The 19,066-nt window shown below is 42.2% G+C and overlaps 2 protein-coding genes and 1 non-coding gene across 3 annotated transcripts; 1 reads left to right on the forward strand and 2 right to left on the reverse strand.

Annotated features, from left to right (window-relative positions):
• Nucleotides 1-97: 97 nt before the first annotated feature.
• On the reverse strand, nucleotides 98-5,358 carry LOC136512268 (probable serine/threonine-protein phosphatase 2A regulatory subunit B'' subunit TON2). The gene is made up of 12 exons (XM_066506239.1): nucleotides 5,055-5,358; nucleotides 4,375-4,466; nucleotides 4,095-4,157; nucleotides 3,902-4,000; nucleotides 3,522-3,680; nucleotides 3,179-3,250; nucleotides 2,927-3,059; nucleotides 2,764-2,828; nucleotides 2,541-2,616; nucleotides 2,318-2,419; nucleotides 1,994-2,186; nucleotides 98-677 (listed from the first exon to the last, which is right to left on the reverse strand). The coding sequence occupies exons 1-12, from the start codon at nucleotides 5,230-5,232 to the stop codon at nucleotides 437-439; spliced, it is 1,473 nt and encodes a 490-aa protein (XP_066362336.1). The 5' UTR covers nucleotides 5,233-5,358; the 3' UTR covers nucleotides 98-436.
• On the reverse strand, nucleotides 1,303-1,422 carry LOC136514661 (small nucleolar RNA snoR104). Its single transcript, XR_010773803.1, has one exon. It is a non-coding gene; the product is annotated as a small nucleolar RNA snoR104 (small nucleolar RNA).
• An 11,595-nt stretch (nucleotides 5,359-16,953) lies between the features above and the next one.
• Nucleotides 16,954-17,541, forward strand: LOC136510204 (uncharacterized). The gene has a single exon (XM_066504744.1). It carries the CDS (start codon nucleotides 16,954-16,956, stop codon nucleotides 17,539-17,541), a length of 588 nt encoding a protein of 195 aa, XP_066360841.1.
• Nucleotides 17,542-19,066: the final 1,525 nt, after the last annotated feature.

The raw sequence follows: 19,066 nt of genomic DNA on the forward strand, positions 1-19,066 counted from the left end.
TTCAAGATCACAGACGGTTAACAGGCTAGAGCTTCACCACTGATCGAGAAGAAGCTTCTGCGATGCAGCAAAAATGGCAAAAAACCAGGCAATCAAGTAACAATCCACAAGCCATGTACGAACTGAACACAATGTATTACATATAGGCTTACAGGCGTAATGCCGTAGTCAGGATTGCGCGCTTCGTGCAATCTAGATGTACATACAGGCTGCCAAGGCTGTAGTGTTCAGATGTCAATATGGCCAAACCACGCTAGCCTCAACAAGTTCCAAAGACCAATGTGGCACACTCACAACAAAAGCTTCAGGAAAACAGGTGGCGACAGATCTAATACACTAGCTAAGCTACAGTGACTGATACCGCGGTACAGGCAGTTCCAAGAATGTTGCGATTTGAGGCATCGGATACGGTTACTTGGCAGCTGGAGAACAGAACTCATGCCTCTTCCACTTGCTCTTCCTCTTCCTGGAGAAGGTTCTCCCTGTTGTCATGGGCCCAGAAGCCACGCACATCTATAAGCATGCTGGCGATAGTCCCGCCTTGCTTGCAAGAAAGAAGATCTGACAGCGAGATCCTGAGAGGATCTGCGGGCTTCACCATGTCCCAGATTTCATCCCTCACATCTTCTATGCAAAGCTCATAGTTCCCGCCCTCAATCCATTTCTGGTGTACGTCTCTGTAAACATGGAAAGGGTTGCATGAGAAACATGAATGGTCATATTACTGATGTCATGGGGCACATCATAGGATAAGTTCAATACATAAGACTCCGCTAGCATAGTGTTGTAAGAATTTAGAGCACTACTTGAAAACATATTTTGAAGACTATTGAGAAATAAGAAAGTATCAGAAAATGAGATCAAATATCTTAGTTGACTAACTTGTTGTATTGAGCATTTTCTAGTATCAGCTATTAGTTGAAACTATTTTTAATCAACGAATCACAGTAAAATATTACTGGATTTAGTAAATACACATTTAGCTAGTTAGATTGCATAAAAGCTAAACAGCAACCGAACAGCCCCTGTTCAAGCCTTCTGGGATAATACTTGTCAGTCACATCCCACGTGTTGCCTAACAACATTGCAATTTGCAACTGGTGACTAAAGGGCGTACCCAGTGCAGAGAGCTCCCGCGCTGTGCGGGGTCTGGGAAAGGGTGTTAGTAAAATTAAATTACTGGTGACTAAAATTAAATTAAAAAGAGAATAAAATTGAGGATGCCTTGTAGCTGTGCGTGCAAAAGGAGAAAAACAGAAGTACAAAACAGTATCTGGTGGCTAGAGATTAACTATTGAAGCAACTGATATACTGCCTGTTAAGGCCAGCAGAACAGACTAAAAGTTCAGCAAGCACAAAAAATGACAGATTCAATCTAGGAAGATGGCATCAGGTAGGAATGTTAACTCTAACAGCCTCCTTTCTTTTCTTCCAGAGTACAGGTGCTTCCCAAAATAAGAATTGAACAGAACCCAAAGCTTTGTACTTCACAGTACTATTGAACACAAATTTCAATATTTTTTTTATTGTTATACAAGTAAATCCATAATGATGACAGGCTGCCTCTAGGCAGCTTGAAATAACAGAAATAGGTAATGCAACTGAGTCGACGAAAGTAAGTTTCAAGCCAACCTCATGTAGTTTAAGAGTCAGTCCTTTTTCCCCTCTTTTATTATTAGGCAGGTAGATTTCCACAAAAATACAAATAACAAAGTAGAGCATCGCAATGGAGCAAGTCAAACCAAAGTTCATTCGGTACTGCTTTCAAGCCAAATAGATTGATCACAAGGGTATCAATTTTCAAATTTAAGTTTGAAATGGTATGCTAAAACACTTTAAAGAGGCCATCAGAAGAAAAAAAAAAGGTGGGGGGCCTGCATCCGCATGTCCATGACTATGAACAAGTAGATCTATCATCAGACTAGAAACAGCCATAAGAATCCAATAACAAATTAACAATACAGTGTAAATTAGTGCATACATAATTACATACCTAAATAGAGTATGGATATCTGCAGTTGTAAGGAATCCCCTTCCATTAAGATCAAGGCATCTAAATAAATATGTCAAGCCTTCAGGGGTATCTTTGTTTTCTAGAGCCAAAACAAAATCAAGAAAGCTTTCAAAGTCCATCTCACGACTGTTTACAACTCCAACTTTGCTCCGGCGGACATGCTCATCAAAAACTGAAAAACACAACCACATTGTTGTTATGTATTCACGAACAAACTCTCAAAGACAGTTCATGAGCTATGCCTAGAGACACTAGTTTTGGGACAGCAACATAAGTATAAAAATGTCAGTGGTAGAGTTTAACCTCTTTCAATGAAAATCTCAGTCAATGTGCCATCTGCATATTCCTTGAGCTCTTGTTTGCTCAGTGTACCATTCGTATCCTTATCCAGTGCAAGAAACATGTCTGTACAGGCATGAGGTAAAAATCAAACACAGACCATACACCACATTAGAATGGTAGGTAGATGATACATTTCAAATCCACAGGGCAAAACAACTATTTACGAGAATTCCAGCCGACATACCACATATGCGCTGAGCTGAAGTTAAGGAAAACCAATTTTCTGCCTGCTCAGTATCGGTTACCTCTTCCTCACTCTCCTGAAAATACAAGTGATTATAATCATCAAAATGGACAAATCCCCAAAACCTTGTGCAACTCGAGTATGCAGCAACATTACACTATAGAAATACCAAGATTCTCAAGTTCACCACATTGAACAGTGCAAAAATATATTTAAAAAGTACCTGATGCAGTTCCATTAGCTCCTGAAGACAATTACTCAGCAACACTTTCTTTATGCATGCTTTCCCTGCAAGCATAAACAGTATAATGCAGCATAGGCAATTAATCTCAGAATGTTGTTTTGGATATAAATCCACTGTATAAGTCTAGTTCTTTTTTTTATACCCCGTCTGTGTGGATCGCAGAAGAAAAAGAACTTGCGTGCAGCTATGCGGCAGTACATCTGAACAAATGCAGTGGGCATGTCACGCAATTGTGCCAAATTGGGGATGAGTCCTCTAATATATGCTTCCATTTCCTATGAAAATAAATGAGTGAGTCCTCTTATACATGCATCCATTTCCTACAAGAACAATTAGGGCATAAAAAACACTTCTAAGGCGCAAAGTATCATCGACATGTCCTGGGTGTCCTTACATGAGGCTGAAGGAAACCATCAGAATCCTCATCAAGCTCACTCATATCAATTCTTGCTTGAGTAAGAGAAACCTGAAGAAGCACCAGTAAGCAAATGATCAGTATATAGCACCATAATTTGCGCAATTAGATTCTAAGGTCTAGCCTGACAGTTATTTAGACAAACTTACGAAACAGAATAAGTAATGGAGCAAAATTCTTCAGATCCGAATATAGAATGGAATCGCTGACAATGTGGGTTTTAACGAACCCACAATTTATTAGATAAAAATGAAGCAAGTGGGACAAAACTAGCTAGCAATTTTAACTAATAACTACTCTTTCTTGAATAAAAATAACTCACTGTTCGCATAACATAAAGATAAAATGGTAGGATAGCAATCCTCCCAGAATCATCCTTCTCAAACTTCATGAAGTTTGAAGGGCTGAAGAAACGTTTGCATTTCTGACCAATCTGCTCCGTGCAGACTGTGGCAATATGGCAGAAATCTTCATAATTCATCTGCAGTATTCCAGAAAGAAGTAAGAAAGGGAGATATAATAATAAAAACAGTGCTACATAAACAGCTAAACAAACATAAATGGAGATCACACATGTAGCTGTTAGCGGTGAGCTGGTGAGGCCAGAACAAAACTAGTATGCCGATATTCAAACATGCAACAAGAGCTAAGGGTTTACAAATGGATGCGATGCAACATACCTGTATCAAAAAAGAATCATACCTTTTCAGCACCAGTAGCGTCGTCAATAACACAATTTTCTCTGAGACAAACCCACATGGCATCAAGATCATCAGCATTCAGCAGCAGCTCTGATTGTTTCTGTAATTGGTTTTGAAAAGCTCCCATAAGGCACAAATCATGAAAAGGAAAATACCAACGAAATAAAGCTTAGCATGTCACTAGCTGATGTTACCTTTAGAAACCTGTACTTGGCCAACCTCTGAACTCTAGAGCTAATGGATCCTTCTTCAGGTTTCTGGACACAAGATGGAGACTAGTTTAGTATCCACAACTAAGGTGTTAGATTCTACAAAATAGAACCAAGTGTAATTACTGAGGGAACCCAAAAGAAATTTCTACCCTCTATTGAGGTAGCTAGAGCTCCAACTGTTGTGTTTTAGTTAAGCTGTAAGTTTCATCTTAAGAGTACAAATATAAAAGGACAAGAACAGTCAGCAAACTGAATCATGCACCTTCTTGTAAAAACTTGGGATGGATCCAGCTTCAGCACTCTTCCGCTGGCGCTCCTTGAAAATCTCAAGCAATATCCTTTTAGTCTCCAGTTCTGCAAATTGTGCGTATAGAACAAATCATGAGTGTAGTGCGAAATGTATATGTTGACAACAAAAGAACCACCAGAGTCTAATGTACCATTTTATTTTAAGCTTGTTTCCAAAGAGAACATGCTAGTTTTTTTGTATCACTTTCCTGCACCCGTGAGCAAGGAACTACCAAACTACTTTAATTCACTAATTGTGATAAACTACAAAAGAAAAAGGGTGCTAGTTCTTCGTACAGGTGCAGTGACAGAGTACTAGCACTCAGCCCACTGTCCTGATTACAGGTATCCCCATATCATCGAATTACTGAGTATAGGTGCAAACTCAAACAGCACACATCCAAAATCTATAGCCTCCCTAAACGTCACTACCTCTTCAGAGAGCACCATTCTCTTCCCCCAATGAATCGTCACCAAAATCAACAGCTGCAAATCAGCATCCAACTTTTCCAGGTACCCGTGTGGCTGCATTACATCACCATAAATCCTATGGTGCACAGATCCCATCCTCCTACCACGCGCATTTCAAACTGGGGCGGATGTAAACCCTAGTCCTAGCACCTAACCACCACCACCTCGAATAGAGGCACTGACCCATGAGGGCCTCGGATCCGAGGCCGGCGCCCGTGCCGACGAAGCGGCGGAGGTTGCGGACCCACGGCATGGACGAGGCGGGCGGGATCCGCCTCCCGGCGGGCGCCGACGCAGCGGCCGCCGCAGAGGAGACCCCGTCGCCGCCGGCGTCCGCGCCGTCGCCGGAGGCGGTGCTCATCCCGGCCGCGGTGGTGGATCGGGTGCTCTCGGGGCGGGCGCGTGGAGCAGTGAGTGAAACGGGCCTCTGGGCGGAACAGGGTGGCCCGACGCGGTCCGGTTTGGCAGCACTCGGGTTGCTCCGTGGGCGCGTGTGGGCGGACGGCACCAGAGACCCCCTGAGAAAACGGAAAATGAGAAGGACAAAAAGATGTTGATCGGCGACTATACAAGATCGAGATTTGAAATTTGAAACGCGACGATTTTTGCATCAGCATTTGGCTGTGGGACAAGATGTTGATCGGCGACTATACAAGATCAGCACGAAATTTTTGCGTCAACATTTCCCTGAGAAGAACGGAAAAAGAAAAGGAACACAAAAGGTACTAACAGAAAAGGACAATTTATCAATTTGTATCATGATAGACTTAATCGTCATTTATAACGATGAGTATAATGCTCATGCTAACGCCACGGTTTTATCTTAGAGATGCACATGAAAACAACCAATGTTTTTTTTCATAATTTAACTTTTACACAATTATATTTGAGCATGTATACAATCCGGAAAACACTTTTGCATAAGAAAACGTAGTAAAGTTATTTCTCATATTAACATCTAAGTTACATTCTGTCTAAGTCCTTAATCATGACATGGAGATCTTCACGAAAGCTGTCAAAACATTCGTTTGCACAGCTCTTTAGAACGTCCGACAATAATCCCATCCTCAATGAAGTTGATAGCTATGCATGGCAGATAATAAGTGAAGTTATTAATTTCCTATGTAGTGTACGGAATATAGTTAGAGAATATATGCTTACAGTGTTGATTTGTGGCAATCTTACACCATCCCATGACTTCATGAAATAGTATACAAGGAAGCCTCCAAATTTTCTGGAGAAAAGCATTTGTTTATTTGTTGTACATAAATCAAATAACTATTTTGTGATAAGAAAGATGAAACATGTTATAAGTGATTACCGGTCTTTATTTTTTAGAACTTTTGGAACGCATGTAGGGAATTCTCGCTTCCAGTAATAAATATTGACGTTCCACTTAGAATTTGTCAGTTTCATGGCGAGCCTGAACCTTTTAGTAATAGTGTGAAATATAGCTATATATGGCATGCTTTGATCATAACCCTTGTAACATACATCATCTAGGAGTGGGTCCATAATGTGCTCAATTTTATTTTGCATGTCTATTATGAATAAAGTATATAGTCCATCTCAATAATATGGCAGTAGAATCTAAAAACATACACACATGCTAAATAAAATATAGTACAAAATATAAAGGAGTACAGAGAACATATCTTATATTGCTACAATCTTTAATTTTGTACTCCCGTCAGGCCAGCACTCAAGCACTTTTGCTAGTTTCTTGTGGTCTAGCTTATCACAACATCGCGGATCTCGTCCAAACTGAGTTATGGAAGATTGATTTGCAAAATTTATAAATTGATTAATTATACAATTATAGATATTATAATTATTTGATGAATTATACGATTAAGAATTAGATCAACTTATAGCAAACTGGAGGTACATGAAGTGGTATTTTTGTTTCTTGAACAACAAGGGTTCGTTCCACGCAGCCATCCGAACAGCCATATTAAAGCAATCATGATCCATCTCTCTATTCTCATCTAAAATATCTCTAATTTTTTCTGAGACTTAAAGAAATTAGGTATGGTTGTGTGCTTCAGACCCACTTTTTGCTAAAAAACATGGACAAGGAACAAATTGCTTATTCTAGCACGGATAATGGAAATATCTAAATTAGAACAAAATAATTTTCTTTAGAATGACTTACTCCAAAGGTTCAGCATCGGCCATCAAATGGATGTTTGCGCAAATTGCAGGCAATAGGTCTTTCTTGTTTGTCCATGTTATTGTACCCCGACAGTAAATTAGATATTCTCTACTATGTAACCCTCTCGCTATGTTTAACGGGGAGTTATACAAGATCGCAGGTAGCTTGACCCTAAAGTTACTTATAGGGTCTTGAAAATATGAGGATGTCCTGATATATTAACCAGCCCAAAAAATGACTATATTTAGAAATATTCCTATGAAATTATCTGAGTTACATGGTCAGATAAAAGTAGTTCTAGTCCAATACTCCATAAAATTAATCATCTATAAACCACAACTTACACTGTGCAATATTGAAAAAAATAAAAATATGAGTGATATAGATGTTGCTGGTACGTCAATGGCATATACACGACAAGTTAGATGATTTTTTACCCATCGGTTTGCACTTTTTTTATGATCTTATATATTTTTGGTCAAGATGCCACTTCGATACCCTTTATCTATATTTTTGGTTCAGCTGTGTATGCTCCGCTGAACTTTTTATTAGTCTATCTATTCCTATTAACTGCTATGACCCAAACACCAAGATTTAGAAAGAGATATTAACGATTTTTTTAAAAATAGTATATATATGTATATATATATATATATATATATATATATATATATATATATATATATATATATATATATATATATATATATATATATATCAATCATTAAGCCATACCGTATAGTTGAGATCTTGCTAGTTTGACATATTTTCTCCAAAAGAATCCAAAACATGTATCTCACCTTCTGAAGCATTCACAACCGCTAGGTACCAGTGAAACTTCACAATATTAATCGGAAGGAACACTGCAGTAATAGAGTTTTATCTAATTTTTTTCTACATGTTTCAATCAACAAAAGAATAGCATATATAAGATCTTGTGGTCAAGCTTACCATATCAGCGTCTAAATAATTGTTGACCCATGTTTGAACCTTTTCATCTTTACTATAGTTCAATGTCTGTTATGGTCGCGTTAGCAATGCCAACATGACTATGATTACTGTGTAGCAAGTCTGTGGCCTCACCTCGGTCTGCATTTGCGCCATTTCTATGTTTCGCTTGCACAATGGTTGAGCATGGGATGGGATTAAATCATCAGGGTTATTGGTGTAAATGTAAGTATCAAAGAGATTTGGTACCCGTGGGTGATGATATTAGCATTGTTTCAATCAAAGCGCAGGAAGTGCTACTATTTTGGGATGCAGCCTTCTTCCGTGCTCGGTACTCACGCTGGTACTCACGTTGTTTCCTCTTCATCTCTTTCCTTTGTTCGCTGGACATCTTAGCTCGACGAATCCGTTGATGCATGTTTCTTTCCTCCCTACTCCGCGAGGCCTCATCTAAAGTGGGCGTTTGGACATATATAGGAAATCAGAAAGACACCTCGAAAGTGTTGTATATATACATATTAAAAGCATACCTGCCATGTTAGTGATATCGCTTAACGCATCACGTGTATTTCTCGACGTAGACATTGTGAAGTACCAACAAGGATCTTCACATTATGTTATTTGTGTAAGCTGGCGTATCTTGCATCAAAATTAAGCACGAAACATATGTTATTTGTGTAAGCTATAAGATGTGCTAGAAACAGTCACTGAAACCGAATTCAGACAGAGCACATGTTTTTCTAGTTTTTTTAGCAGTAACATAGTTTGTTAACTGTAGGCCAGGCTGATCAAAACAGGTTGCTAACTTGTTATATATAGCAGTGCTCAGTCAACCATACACTGCTGATTTGAGACATTAAAAAGATCCTAGGAAAATTCATCTGAACAGGCAATTCAGCGGAAGCAAGATTTTCAATCGTTCGAGAGGAGCATCAGCAGTACGTGACCTGTGCAAAAATACACATAAAGTAATTTAGAGCACGCAGAGACACCAATGGTTGACCAAAACGAAGTAAGTAGAAAAAATACTTTAAGCTCTGACTTCAGCTGACTATTAAGACATAATTTGGCTAGCCCTAACAAAGGAAGGTGATATGTTCAAGTCGGAATAGTCTTCTACCAACCAAGGATATCGGATAAAGTAAACACTGATATGACTACTCAAAGTAAACTGATTCAGTGGCGAATCGTTCCTTTTCAGATGGATTTGTTGGTTATTACTCCCTCCGTCCCTCAATATATGTCGTTTTCGCTTTTCGAAAAACAACTTTGACTAAATATATATTAAAAATATTAATATTTCTAATACATAATTAGTATCATTGGATAGATATTTAAATCTATTTTTTTAATAAATTTATTTCGAGATAGAAATGTTGCACGCATTTTCTATAAATCGAGTCAAAATTATCGGCACGTAAAATCGTAACGACACACATTTAGGGACAGAGGGAGTACTAGACACCGACCAAAACAGAAAGACAGGACGTTTCCTTGGCCAGGCAGTAGGGTTTCCTCACGCTAGTATCCTGCGATCAGCGCGGCGGTTCATCACGTCCGGCGGAGATCGAGCATGGAGCGTTGCCGTCGGGAGGAGGCGACTGGCGCTCGCGTCCTGTTCCGGGAGGAGACGGCCGACGACGGGATGACCTCGCGCTGGTCCTGTTCAGAGCTCGTGTCCTGATCCTGGAGGAGGCCGGTGGGATACCTCGACCTGATCCTGGAGACGGCCGGCGGCGAGATCACTGTTTGTGTCCTGCTCTTGGAGGAGGCGACCGACCACAGGACGAGATAGCCGCCGGTGGGATCACTGTTTGTGTCCTCCCTAGCTTCCTGATCGGTGGTTTTTTTATTCCGTGATTATTCCGTGTTCGAAGTATTCGAACCCTGACCGGCGCATTTGATGCTGCGAGGGTGGAAGGCGCGCGGGGTCTGAGATTGAAGCCTTGCATCAAACTTTCATCGGCAGCCATCGGATTGGGTTTGGTTATTTTTCTAGCCCTTAATTTGAAGACGATTTTGCGTGTGCGTTTCTCTGGATGTACAGTGGTTGGAGGCTCTCAGGGGGACGTTATTCTAGGGTTACCTAGTATAGTTTTGATTGGTCCATTATAATAGAGATTGATTAGACTTGTTGCAGAACGATATTATAATCATTAGTTGCATGGGAAGTAAAAATACTAGAAGAACACCCCGCGCGTTGCTGCGGGAACTACCGATTTGGAATGAAATTTAAGAACTACTGATTTGAAATGAAATGTAACTATTCATACAATTCTTACGAAGAGATTAACTATTATAAACCAATGTTAGTGAATAGCGTGACACGCTGATGTGGACAACTAAATGTATGTTAGTGGATGATGTGTCTCGCTGACGTGGATATTATAATTGCTTGTGCCAGTGAACTTTAATTACAAGTGATAGTGGACTGCTGAGGTGGACACCTTATATATCAAGATAAATTGCTAGTGAGGTTTTGCTTTATAAAAGTATAGGATACCATTTATAACATGTATGACGCTTCAACTTACCAAGTGATGGCAAAAGATGGAATTGACTTGGAGGAAAAACAAGAAACTTATTTAGTTTGTGCTAGCCAAATAAATTCAGCAGTAAAACAATTGAAGTTTCATCGTGTGAGTTATCCAAACAATACTCAAGAGCATGTATATTAGAACGGAAATACTTCAGGGTGTCTGTCCGTGACTGTGTCTGGTCACGGCTCCTCAGGAGCGGCCCAAACTAAAAACAAATCCACATTCCGTTGTGTTTATCCGCTTGTCCCTCCCGAGCCCACATCCCACTCCTCGTGCTTATCCATCCGGCCTCAAAGCAGCGTGGCTGCTCATCCGTCCGCCCCCTTCTCCAGCGCGCGGTCGTCAGGCTACCGTGTCGTTTCCTTTCCCCATCGCCGCGCGCCCTCACTCCCTGCGCCGCTCACCCGCGTGGCAGCCACCTGCATCGCTCGGCTTGGCTGCTCATCCGTTCACCCTTCCCCAGTGTACGCTCGTTGGGCTGCCACACCGTGCCCTCCCCCCATCTCCAGCCGCACCACGCACCCTCGCTCCCTGCGGCGCTCACCTACGTGGCAGTCACCTACGTCGCTCGCTCCCTCTCCGTTCGTCCATCGCCCATCACCGTTGGGTGTGCCGTTGGCCACGCCATGGCCGCTGGGGCACACGTGTCGTGGCGCCTCCGGTCTTCCCTGGCCGAGCCAAGAGCACCCACGAGCGTGCCCGGTGTGGTGGTGCTCATGCGCCACGACTCATCGCCGGCTCCCACCCCGATGGCCGGAAACGACGGGCCTGGCCTTCCCTCCCATATGTTGCATATGTATGTTTCAAGTGTTTCAGACGTTTTAGATTTATGTTGCAATTATTTCATCTTGATGTTGTAAAAGTAGATCGAGGAATGTTGCATATGTTGCAAGCGTTTGTTTAAAATGTTTCATCTGTTTTCCATATGTCTATTGCAATCATTTTTTTATCTAGATGTTGCATATGTTTCACACATATGTTGCAACAGTATGTTCCAAATGTTTTAGTTGTTTCAGTCTTATATCGCAGCAAGTGGTTTCATATTGCAAGTTGCAAATCTAGATGTTTCTTGTGTTTCACACACATGTTTCAAGTGCGTGTTCTAAATGTTTCATCTACTTTCGGATGTATGTTGCATTTAAATGTTTTTTATGTTGCAAGTGTTTTATGTTGTACGGCCGGGGGCGAGCGGACTAGGCGCACAGCGCGTCGAGGGGCCGGTGGATGGTGGTGCTGCGGCGGGGGCGCGCGGAGGTGTGCTCGTCCTCAGTTGCTCATCCCGCCCCCTGAGTGTTGCCCACGCGGAGAGAGAGGAGGGGTCAGGGGCTACCGGCGGGTGCAGAGACGGGACGAAGTGCGCGCGTGGGGTGGGGCGAAGGCGGACAGGGTCGGGGCGAAGGTGGATGGGGGCGAGTTGCGCGGGCGTCCAGACGTCCGAGCGCTAGCCACGCCCATATTAGATTGATGGGATTTAAGATATTCTCCGAAGTTACTTCGATTTTCAATAGCTGAAGCTTTTTTTAACAACTAATTAATAGTGAGAAACTCAAATGTGCTCTAACGTTTTATTTAATATGTGTGTGTAAGCCAACAAAAAACAAATCAACAAAATCATTTTATAAATTATCAAATTAAAACATCAGTTTTTAATATCTCTAAACCTTTAATGAAATCAACGACAGGCCCGTCACACCCTTGCTTAACCGATACCAAAGTAGACAATTTAAACTCACTGGTTCCATTGGAAAATGTTCATAAAAGCTTTTATCTAATTGTGTTCAAAGAACCAGTAGAAGAACAAGGTTGTAACGGAAAAGCAATACCAGCAAGAGATAACGGAAAATTATGAATTCTTATATGTTCCATGGTACTAACTTCACCCAATTGATCAAGGAACATGGTAATGTGCTCCCTTGTGGTTTTATTACCTTCACCATTGAATTTATAAAGTCATACTTTTCTACTATCGGGAGCCTTCGTGTAATCAAAATATGAAGAATATGTCTTAGTATAACTCTCGGTTGCTTTAAAATGTACCCCAAACTTTCCACTAAAGATTTATAATGTTCTTCCTTAAATTGGCTTAAAACTTAATCCACGGGGCCATGTCGATTTGCGAAGTATTTGAATATAAATTAGCTCGTTGGCTCCGGAAATGTGTCTTAGGAGGATTTGACAATACCATGAGCAAAATAGACATGCAGTGCTACTGAATTGGGATCGGTTCGTGTAGTAGAACCTAATGAACTAGCAGGGAACCCCGCGCTATGCGCGGGCAATAGTGGAGAAAAAAAGATTTGTATTGAGGCGTAAAAAAAAAGAAAATAGGCTGTTGTTCTTCGTTAATGGGTTAAACACTGTTCATAGTAACCCGTCACTGTTCATAAAATCCGGTAAAGCAGTGTTTGTAAACCCGCTACTGTTTATTAAAAACCCGTTACTGTTTATCTGCGGACCCTGTACTGTTTATTAAAACCCCGTTACTGTTTATCCAGCAGTTGGCTGTGCCGGTAACCGTGGTTTGTGAGAGAGATCGGAGATCTGAGGTTGCACGCTCTTTATACTATAGTATAGATACGCAAAGATAGCTATCAGTAAAGTAGTACCAAACCTCCCTAAATTGGTCATATTGGTTTCAATCACTGAATTGGCCAATTTGGGTTGGTTAGCTATACATTACTCGTATCATATGTCTGTTGAAAAAGCCGAATGATTGGCCTAAACATCCCATATTAAAATTGGCTAGCAACCGGGCCGATCAGCTAACATAATCATCTTAGGAAAAATAGGAATTTCATATCTCCTTTTCTCCCTTTTATTAGGATATCCATAATTTTGCTAAGATTGCCATGCATACGGTTTTCAAAAAACTTTGCCTAGCTGGTAATCATCACAACACATTTATCGTGTGTAATGTCAGGTCTAAGGGGAAGTTGATCAGTTTTAACTCAGATGAAGATGTAGTAGGAAAAGGATCAAAACTGATGTCTTTAATATTCTTGCATAGGGCACTTTTTTTTTGTTCTATATACACCGTGAGGCGTGTCCTCAATCAATCCGCACCTCCTTATCGCACAGAGCTGCCCTAAGGGTGTGGGAGAAGGAGGCGTGATGCTTAGCTGACGACAAGTCTTGTGTGCACAGATGGTTAGGACCACCATGGATATAAAATGAAATCCAAAGGCATCCTGAGAGCAGGGTTCAAATGCACCAATTCATGTGGGACCTGCATGCTTCCATCACAATATCAACAATGGTACTCAAAATAACAAAGAATTAATAACTCTGTGTCTCGTAGACAATACGTTTAATTAAAACCTTAATTCATGTTTTTACTCCATTATTATCTCCATCCAAACAAAGTCTTACATCATCACATCTTGTTTGTAGATTGTAGAACCCTCAGACCTCAGTCATCAGCTTGATTGAGCCTCTTGTTTGCAGTTTCCCCAACCATCAAGGTAGCTTCACGAACCAAGTGCCGCATGAGCGTCAGCTTAATCTCCTTACATCTTTTGGCACGCACCAATTCTTCGAAGACTTTAGCGACATGCCGACATTGTGCTTGATGATCTTATCGTTATATTTACTTGCATCTTTCTGTATCTTCGATAGCTCATCTTTTGAGAACATCTGATAGAAACATAGATACACAAAACCTCAGACCTGGCAAGTATATGAGATTCGTATATATGACATATATACGCATAGCGACTGCATGATGAATGAAAACACACTTGCAAAAGTAGTATTATGGCTCACCTCAGGAGGGTGCTCAACTTTTTCGTCTGGGTAAGCTATCTTCTTCATAGCAGTTGCAATCTTCATAGTCCTGGCTGTTGAACCCAGATATCTCCATAAGGTCTGAATCTGACATGTGAAGGCTCCTGGAATGCTTCTTTACAACCAAGTCACAGTCATAGAAGAAGCAAGCTGTTTCCACTATATCATCGTTGACCTGGATGAATACAAAGGGGCTTTGATCAAAGGCATGACCCAACCTTTTTCAGATAACATAACAGGTTTGTAAATAACAAGACAGATATTTTATCCCAGTGCCATAAACAAGACATAATTATTTGCTTGTTTATAAAAACTATCCTCAAAAACTAAAATGAATAGGCAATAAAATGAATAACTAAATGTATATCTATAAGAACTGTGAGTCTTCTTTCCACCCCTAGGGGCTTGTTTCTTCTCCTCTTTTCAATGAAATTGAGTATAATCTCGTGCCGTTTTGTTAAAAAAAATAAAGAACTGTGAGTCTTCTGTTTAATTACAACAGAAAAAGATCAGTACTTGACACATCAGGTAAAAGGTAACTAAAGACAGGCTGTGATAAAACTCACCGTCTCTGGCTTGACATCAAAGTTATGCTGGCGCAGGATCATTTCCAGCCCTTTACTCATTGGGAGGCGCTCCTCCTTGGTCAGCACCTTTTGTTCTTGAGGCACTAAACTGCGCATGAGATTCTTCATTCCCCACATCATCTCCATCACAAGATCATCATACAAGCACGTTATCCCCTGCAAAGACCACAGTGAAAATGGTGATGAATATTATCAATGTGTACAAATGCAATTGAAACTACTGGAGCCTGCACGGATTAATTACCAGCTCCTTATCTGCTTCGATTATTTCTTTATATTCGAGGCTTCCGACCAATAGCTTGTTCAAACAGCGGCACCAGACCTTCAGCATATCTCTCAGTTGTTTTCCAACACCAGTGGTGCGGTTAATGGCAGCCGACTTGTCCTCAAACTCTTGAAATTATCTCAGCCAGATCTTGATGATAAACAAAAGCACAAAGATGACATGACCACCATGAGATGGTTCAACCATCACGCAGAACATATCTCAGCTGTGGCCACTATGGAAAAGGGAGATGTGCAGATGTTGAGAGAGAGAGAGAGTGGATGGGGGTGTTCGGTGATCATGCAATGCATCTCAACTGTGGTAGGGGAGAACAAATCCAGTTGGTGTGTTTTTTAAGTTTATGTTTATCAAAAAGTATTCTTCCATGTAGAGGTAGGAAAATGGATCATATATGTTACTGTAATGCCTTTTTTGGCCAAGAAGTTACTGTAATGCTTTGTAATTCAGAAACAAGCAATGTAACATGTGTACACACATCACTCTAGCAGATATGAAATTAGTATCACCTAGGTGTCCACCCATTGTTAATTGCTTGAAAATCAGTTCTTTAAAAAGGTGAGTTTTTGTAGCAGCAGCACAAATTGATTATTGTGTACCATACAGAATTAAGTCTAACAATACCAACTAATGCCATGTCGACAGTCAACTAATTTAATCACCCCTCATCACAAATAAAGGAACTGCAACCATAAACAATTCCGTGTCCAGGACTACAAACTCAGGAATGTGGCAAGGGCGCTGAGGAACTGGAGCGATAAGAAGATCGGCAGTGTGCGGATGCAGTTAGCCTTGGCCCGGGAGGTAATCTTACGTATGGAAGTGGCTCAGGAATCCAGGTCGCTTACAGTGCCTGAGTCGCAACTGCGTAAGTCGCTGAAAGTCCGTGTGCTCGGTTTGGCATCCTTGTTGCGCACGATGGCCAGACAACGCTCAAGATTGCTGTTTCTAGCCGAGGGCGATGCAAACACCAAGTTCTTCCACCTCATGGCTTGCCACAGAAAGCGCAAAAACTTTATTCGGTCTCTCCATGTCCAAGGCACTGAGATTGTTAGTGAGGAGGCAATGGCTGACGCTTTGTACCAATACTATGACCAAGTCCTGGGCACCATCTTTGTTCGCTCTCGGAGATTCGACCTTGGTCTTATTGGGCTGCCCTCGGTGGACCTTTCCAACCTGGAGGTGTACTTTACTGAGGCCGAGATTTGGGCGGTGATCTCCGAAATGCCGAACGACAAGGCGCCAGGGCCCGATGGATTCACAGGCAGCTTCTACAAGAAGGCCTGGCAACGCGTTTTGGGCTCGCGACACTAGAAGCCTCAACTTGCTTAACGATGCTTACATGATCCTGCTGAGGAAGAATGAGCAGCCTGAGGAGATCAGAGACTATCGCCCCATTAGTATCATTCATAGTTTTGGCAAGCTGATCACAAAATGCCTAGCAAGAAGACTGGGAACGGTGCTGGATAGCTTGGTTCGGCCAAACCAAACGGCTTTCATCAGAGGCCGCTGCATACACGACAACTTCCAAACGGTGCGCCTGTCTTGCAAGGCGATCCATGACAAGCGCGTTCCTTGTGTCCTTCTCAAGATTGATATTGCCAAGGCTTTTGACTCCGTCGCATGGAGCTTCTTGCTCGAGGTGTTGGCGCACTTGGGTTTCAGCCAACATTGCAGGGATTAGATCTCCAGCATACTGTCCAATGGTAGGCCGAGGAGAAGAATATGTCATGATAGGGGGTTGCGTCAGGGAGATCCGTTATCACCAATGCTTTTCGTGCTTGTCATGGAGGTCCTCAACCATCTTGTCTGCTGGTTAGATGCTCAGGGTTTCCTTTCACCCTTGGGTGTCGCAGCGCTGCCGTTCAGGGTCAGCTTGTACGCTGACGACGTCGTCATGGTTGTCACCCCCAGATTGGATGATCTGCTGGTCCTGAAAGGGGCGGTGGAGCTCTTTGGCCTGGCATCTGGTCTGTTCTCCAACTTGGATAAGAGCGTAGCTACTCCAATCAGTTGCTTTGAGCAGGAGTTAGAACTAGTGTGTGATACTTTGTCGTGCAAGGTCAAGACCTTCCCATGTCGCTACCTGGGGATTCCTCTATCAATCTTCAAGCTAAGAAAGGGAGATGAACAAAGATCGGTGGACTCGGTCGCTTCTAGGATACCGCAGTGGAAGGGAAGATTGCTGAACATGGCTGGAAGGACGGCATTGGTCAGGGCCACGCTCTCGGCAATCCCAATACACATGTCTATAGCGCTGTGTCTCTCGCAGTGGGCGATCGAGCAAATTGATAAGCGGCGACGCGCTTTCATTTGGTGTGGTGAGCAGACGGTTACTGCAGGAAAGTGCAAGGTGGCCTGGAAAACCACGTGAACTTGGTGGGCTGGGCGTGATTGATCTACGACACGCCGGGGTCGCACTGAGGGCTCGCTGGGAGTGGAAATGTCGGGTTGATCAGAACCAGAACTAGACCTGCCTGCATAAGAACAAAGAGAAGATGGTTACTGCAGTTTTCAAGGCAGCAACAGTGTCCATCCTTGGGTCCGGAGAATCAACTTTCTTCTGGACGGACAACTGGATTGATGGCACAAGCATTCAGTCGTTGGCACCTGCGCTCTATCAGGTGGTATCTGCAAGATGACGGAGGGCGCTTGTCAGCGATGCACTCCCGGGTAATGCCTGGGTGCGCCACATCGTCGGAGCATACACGGTTTAGGTCATCAATGAGTTCATGCTTGTGTGGCAGCGAGTTCAGCTCTCACTGGGAACACCTAATGTGTTACGGTGGCGGTTCACGCCGGATGGAGGCTACTCTTCGGCTTCTGCTTATGGGGCGATGTTCATTGGAGCATCGAGACCACTTGGAGCAAGGGAGGTTTGGAAGACCTCGACGCCGCCAAGGGTTCGCTTCTTCTTCTGGTTGGTGACGCACAGGAGGTGTTGGACCGCGGAACGACGGTTTCGTCATGGCCTTCAGGACTCCAGTAATTGTGTTAACTGCGACCAACTGCCAGAGACTATGGACCACATCGTCTTGGGTTGTGTTTACAGCAGGGAGGTCTGGAGCATTCTGCTGGCAAAACTCCATCATCTCCTGGTTTCTCTCCACGCAGATATTCCTTTTCCTTCTGCTTATTTACCGGAAAGGAAATTCACAATCACCTTGCATGCAGGGAGGACATGCACTGATGATGCACGCACGCATTCAGTTTTCTTCCTTCTCTTTCTGTTAAGGGACTGAGGACATGCACGCATGCTGCATGCAGGGAGGACATCTGCTAATATTTTACCAAGTATGGCAGTCTCTACTCTCTACTCTCTATCTAACATACATAGTTCAGTGCTTATTCATTCAATTTAGTCACATAAATCAGCTACATGCTGATTAATAACTAAAATAACAAGTTCAAAGAATAAGCCAACAGATCATAGTTAGATTAGGAGATGGGATGATACTATGATAGTGCAAGTCGAAGGTGAATACTTGATTTCTTCGACCTTAGTGCATGTTCTGTGTGTGACGTTGTCATACTTGTCATCTATCTATCTAGCGCATGGAGGTGTGATTTCTTAACCGAATTTTCGTGTTCTCCATGTGATGCTACTGCTTGATCCCTTATGTGTTTCAATGCAATATAAATTGCATTGTCATTGATCATGACAAAGAAAAACATCTGCTGCCTTGAATTGGGGGAAAGGAAATTATACCTTATCTGTTGTAGTGGACTTTGTTATATTCTTTTTTGTTCAAATAATCCCAGTTAAATAACTTTTATTTTGTAATATGATTTCGTGTTTTTGTGTGGTGCTTCTATATCACAAAACGATGGCAAGTGGTGATAGAGGCCTAATGATTCTTAACATAGAACAATGATGAGGCATTGCTACACAGCTACAG

This window comes from Miscanthus floridulus, chromosome 16 (assembly GCF_019320115.1).
Source record: "Miscanthus floridulus cultivar M001 chromosome 16, ASM1932011v1, whole genome shotgun sequence".
In the NCBI taxonomy this organism is placed as follows: Eukaryota; Viridiplantae; Streptophyta; class Magnoliopsida; order Poales; family Poaceae; genus Miscanthus; species Miscanthus floridulus.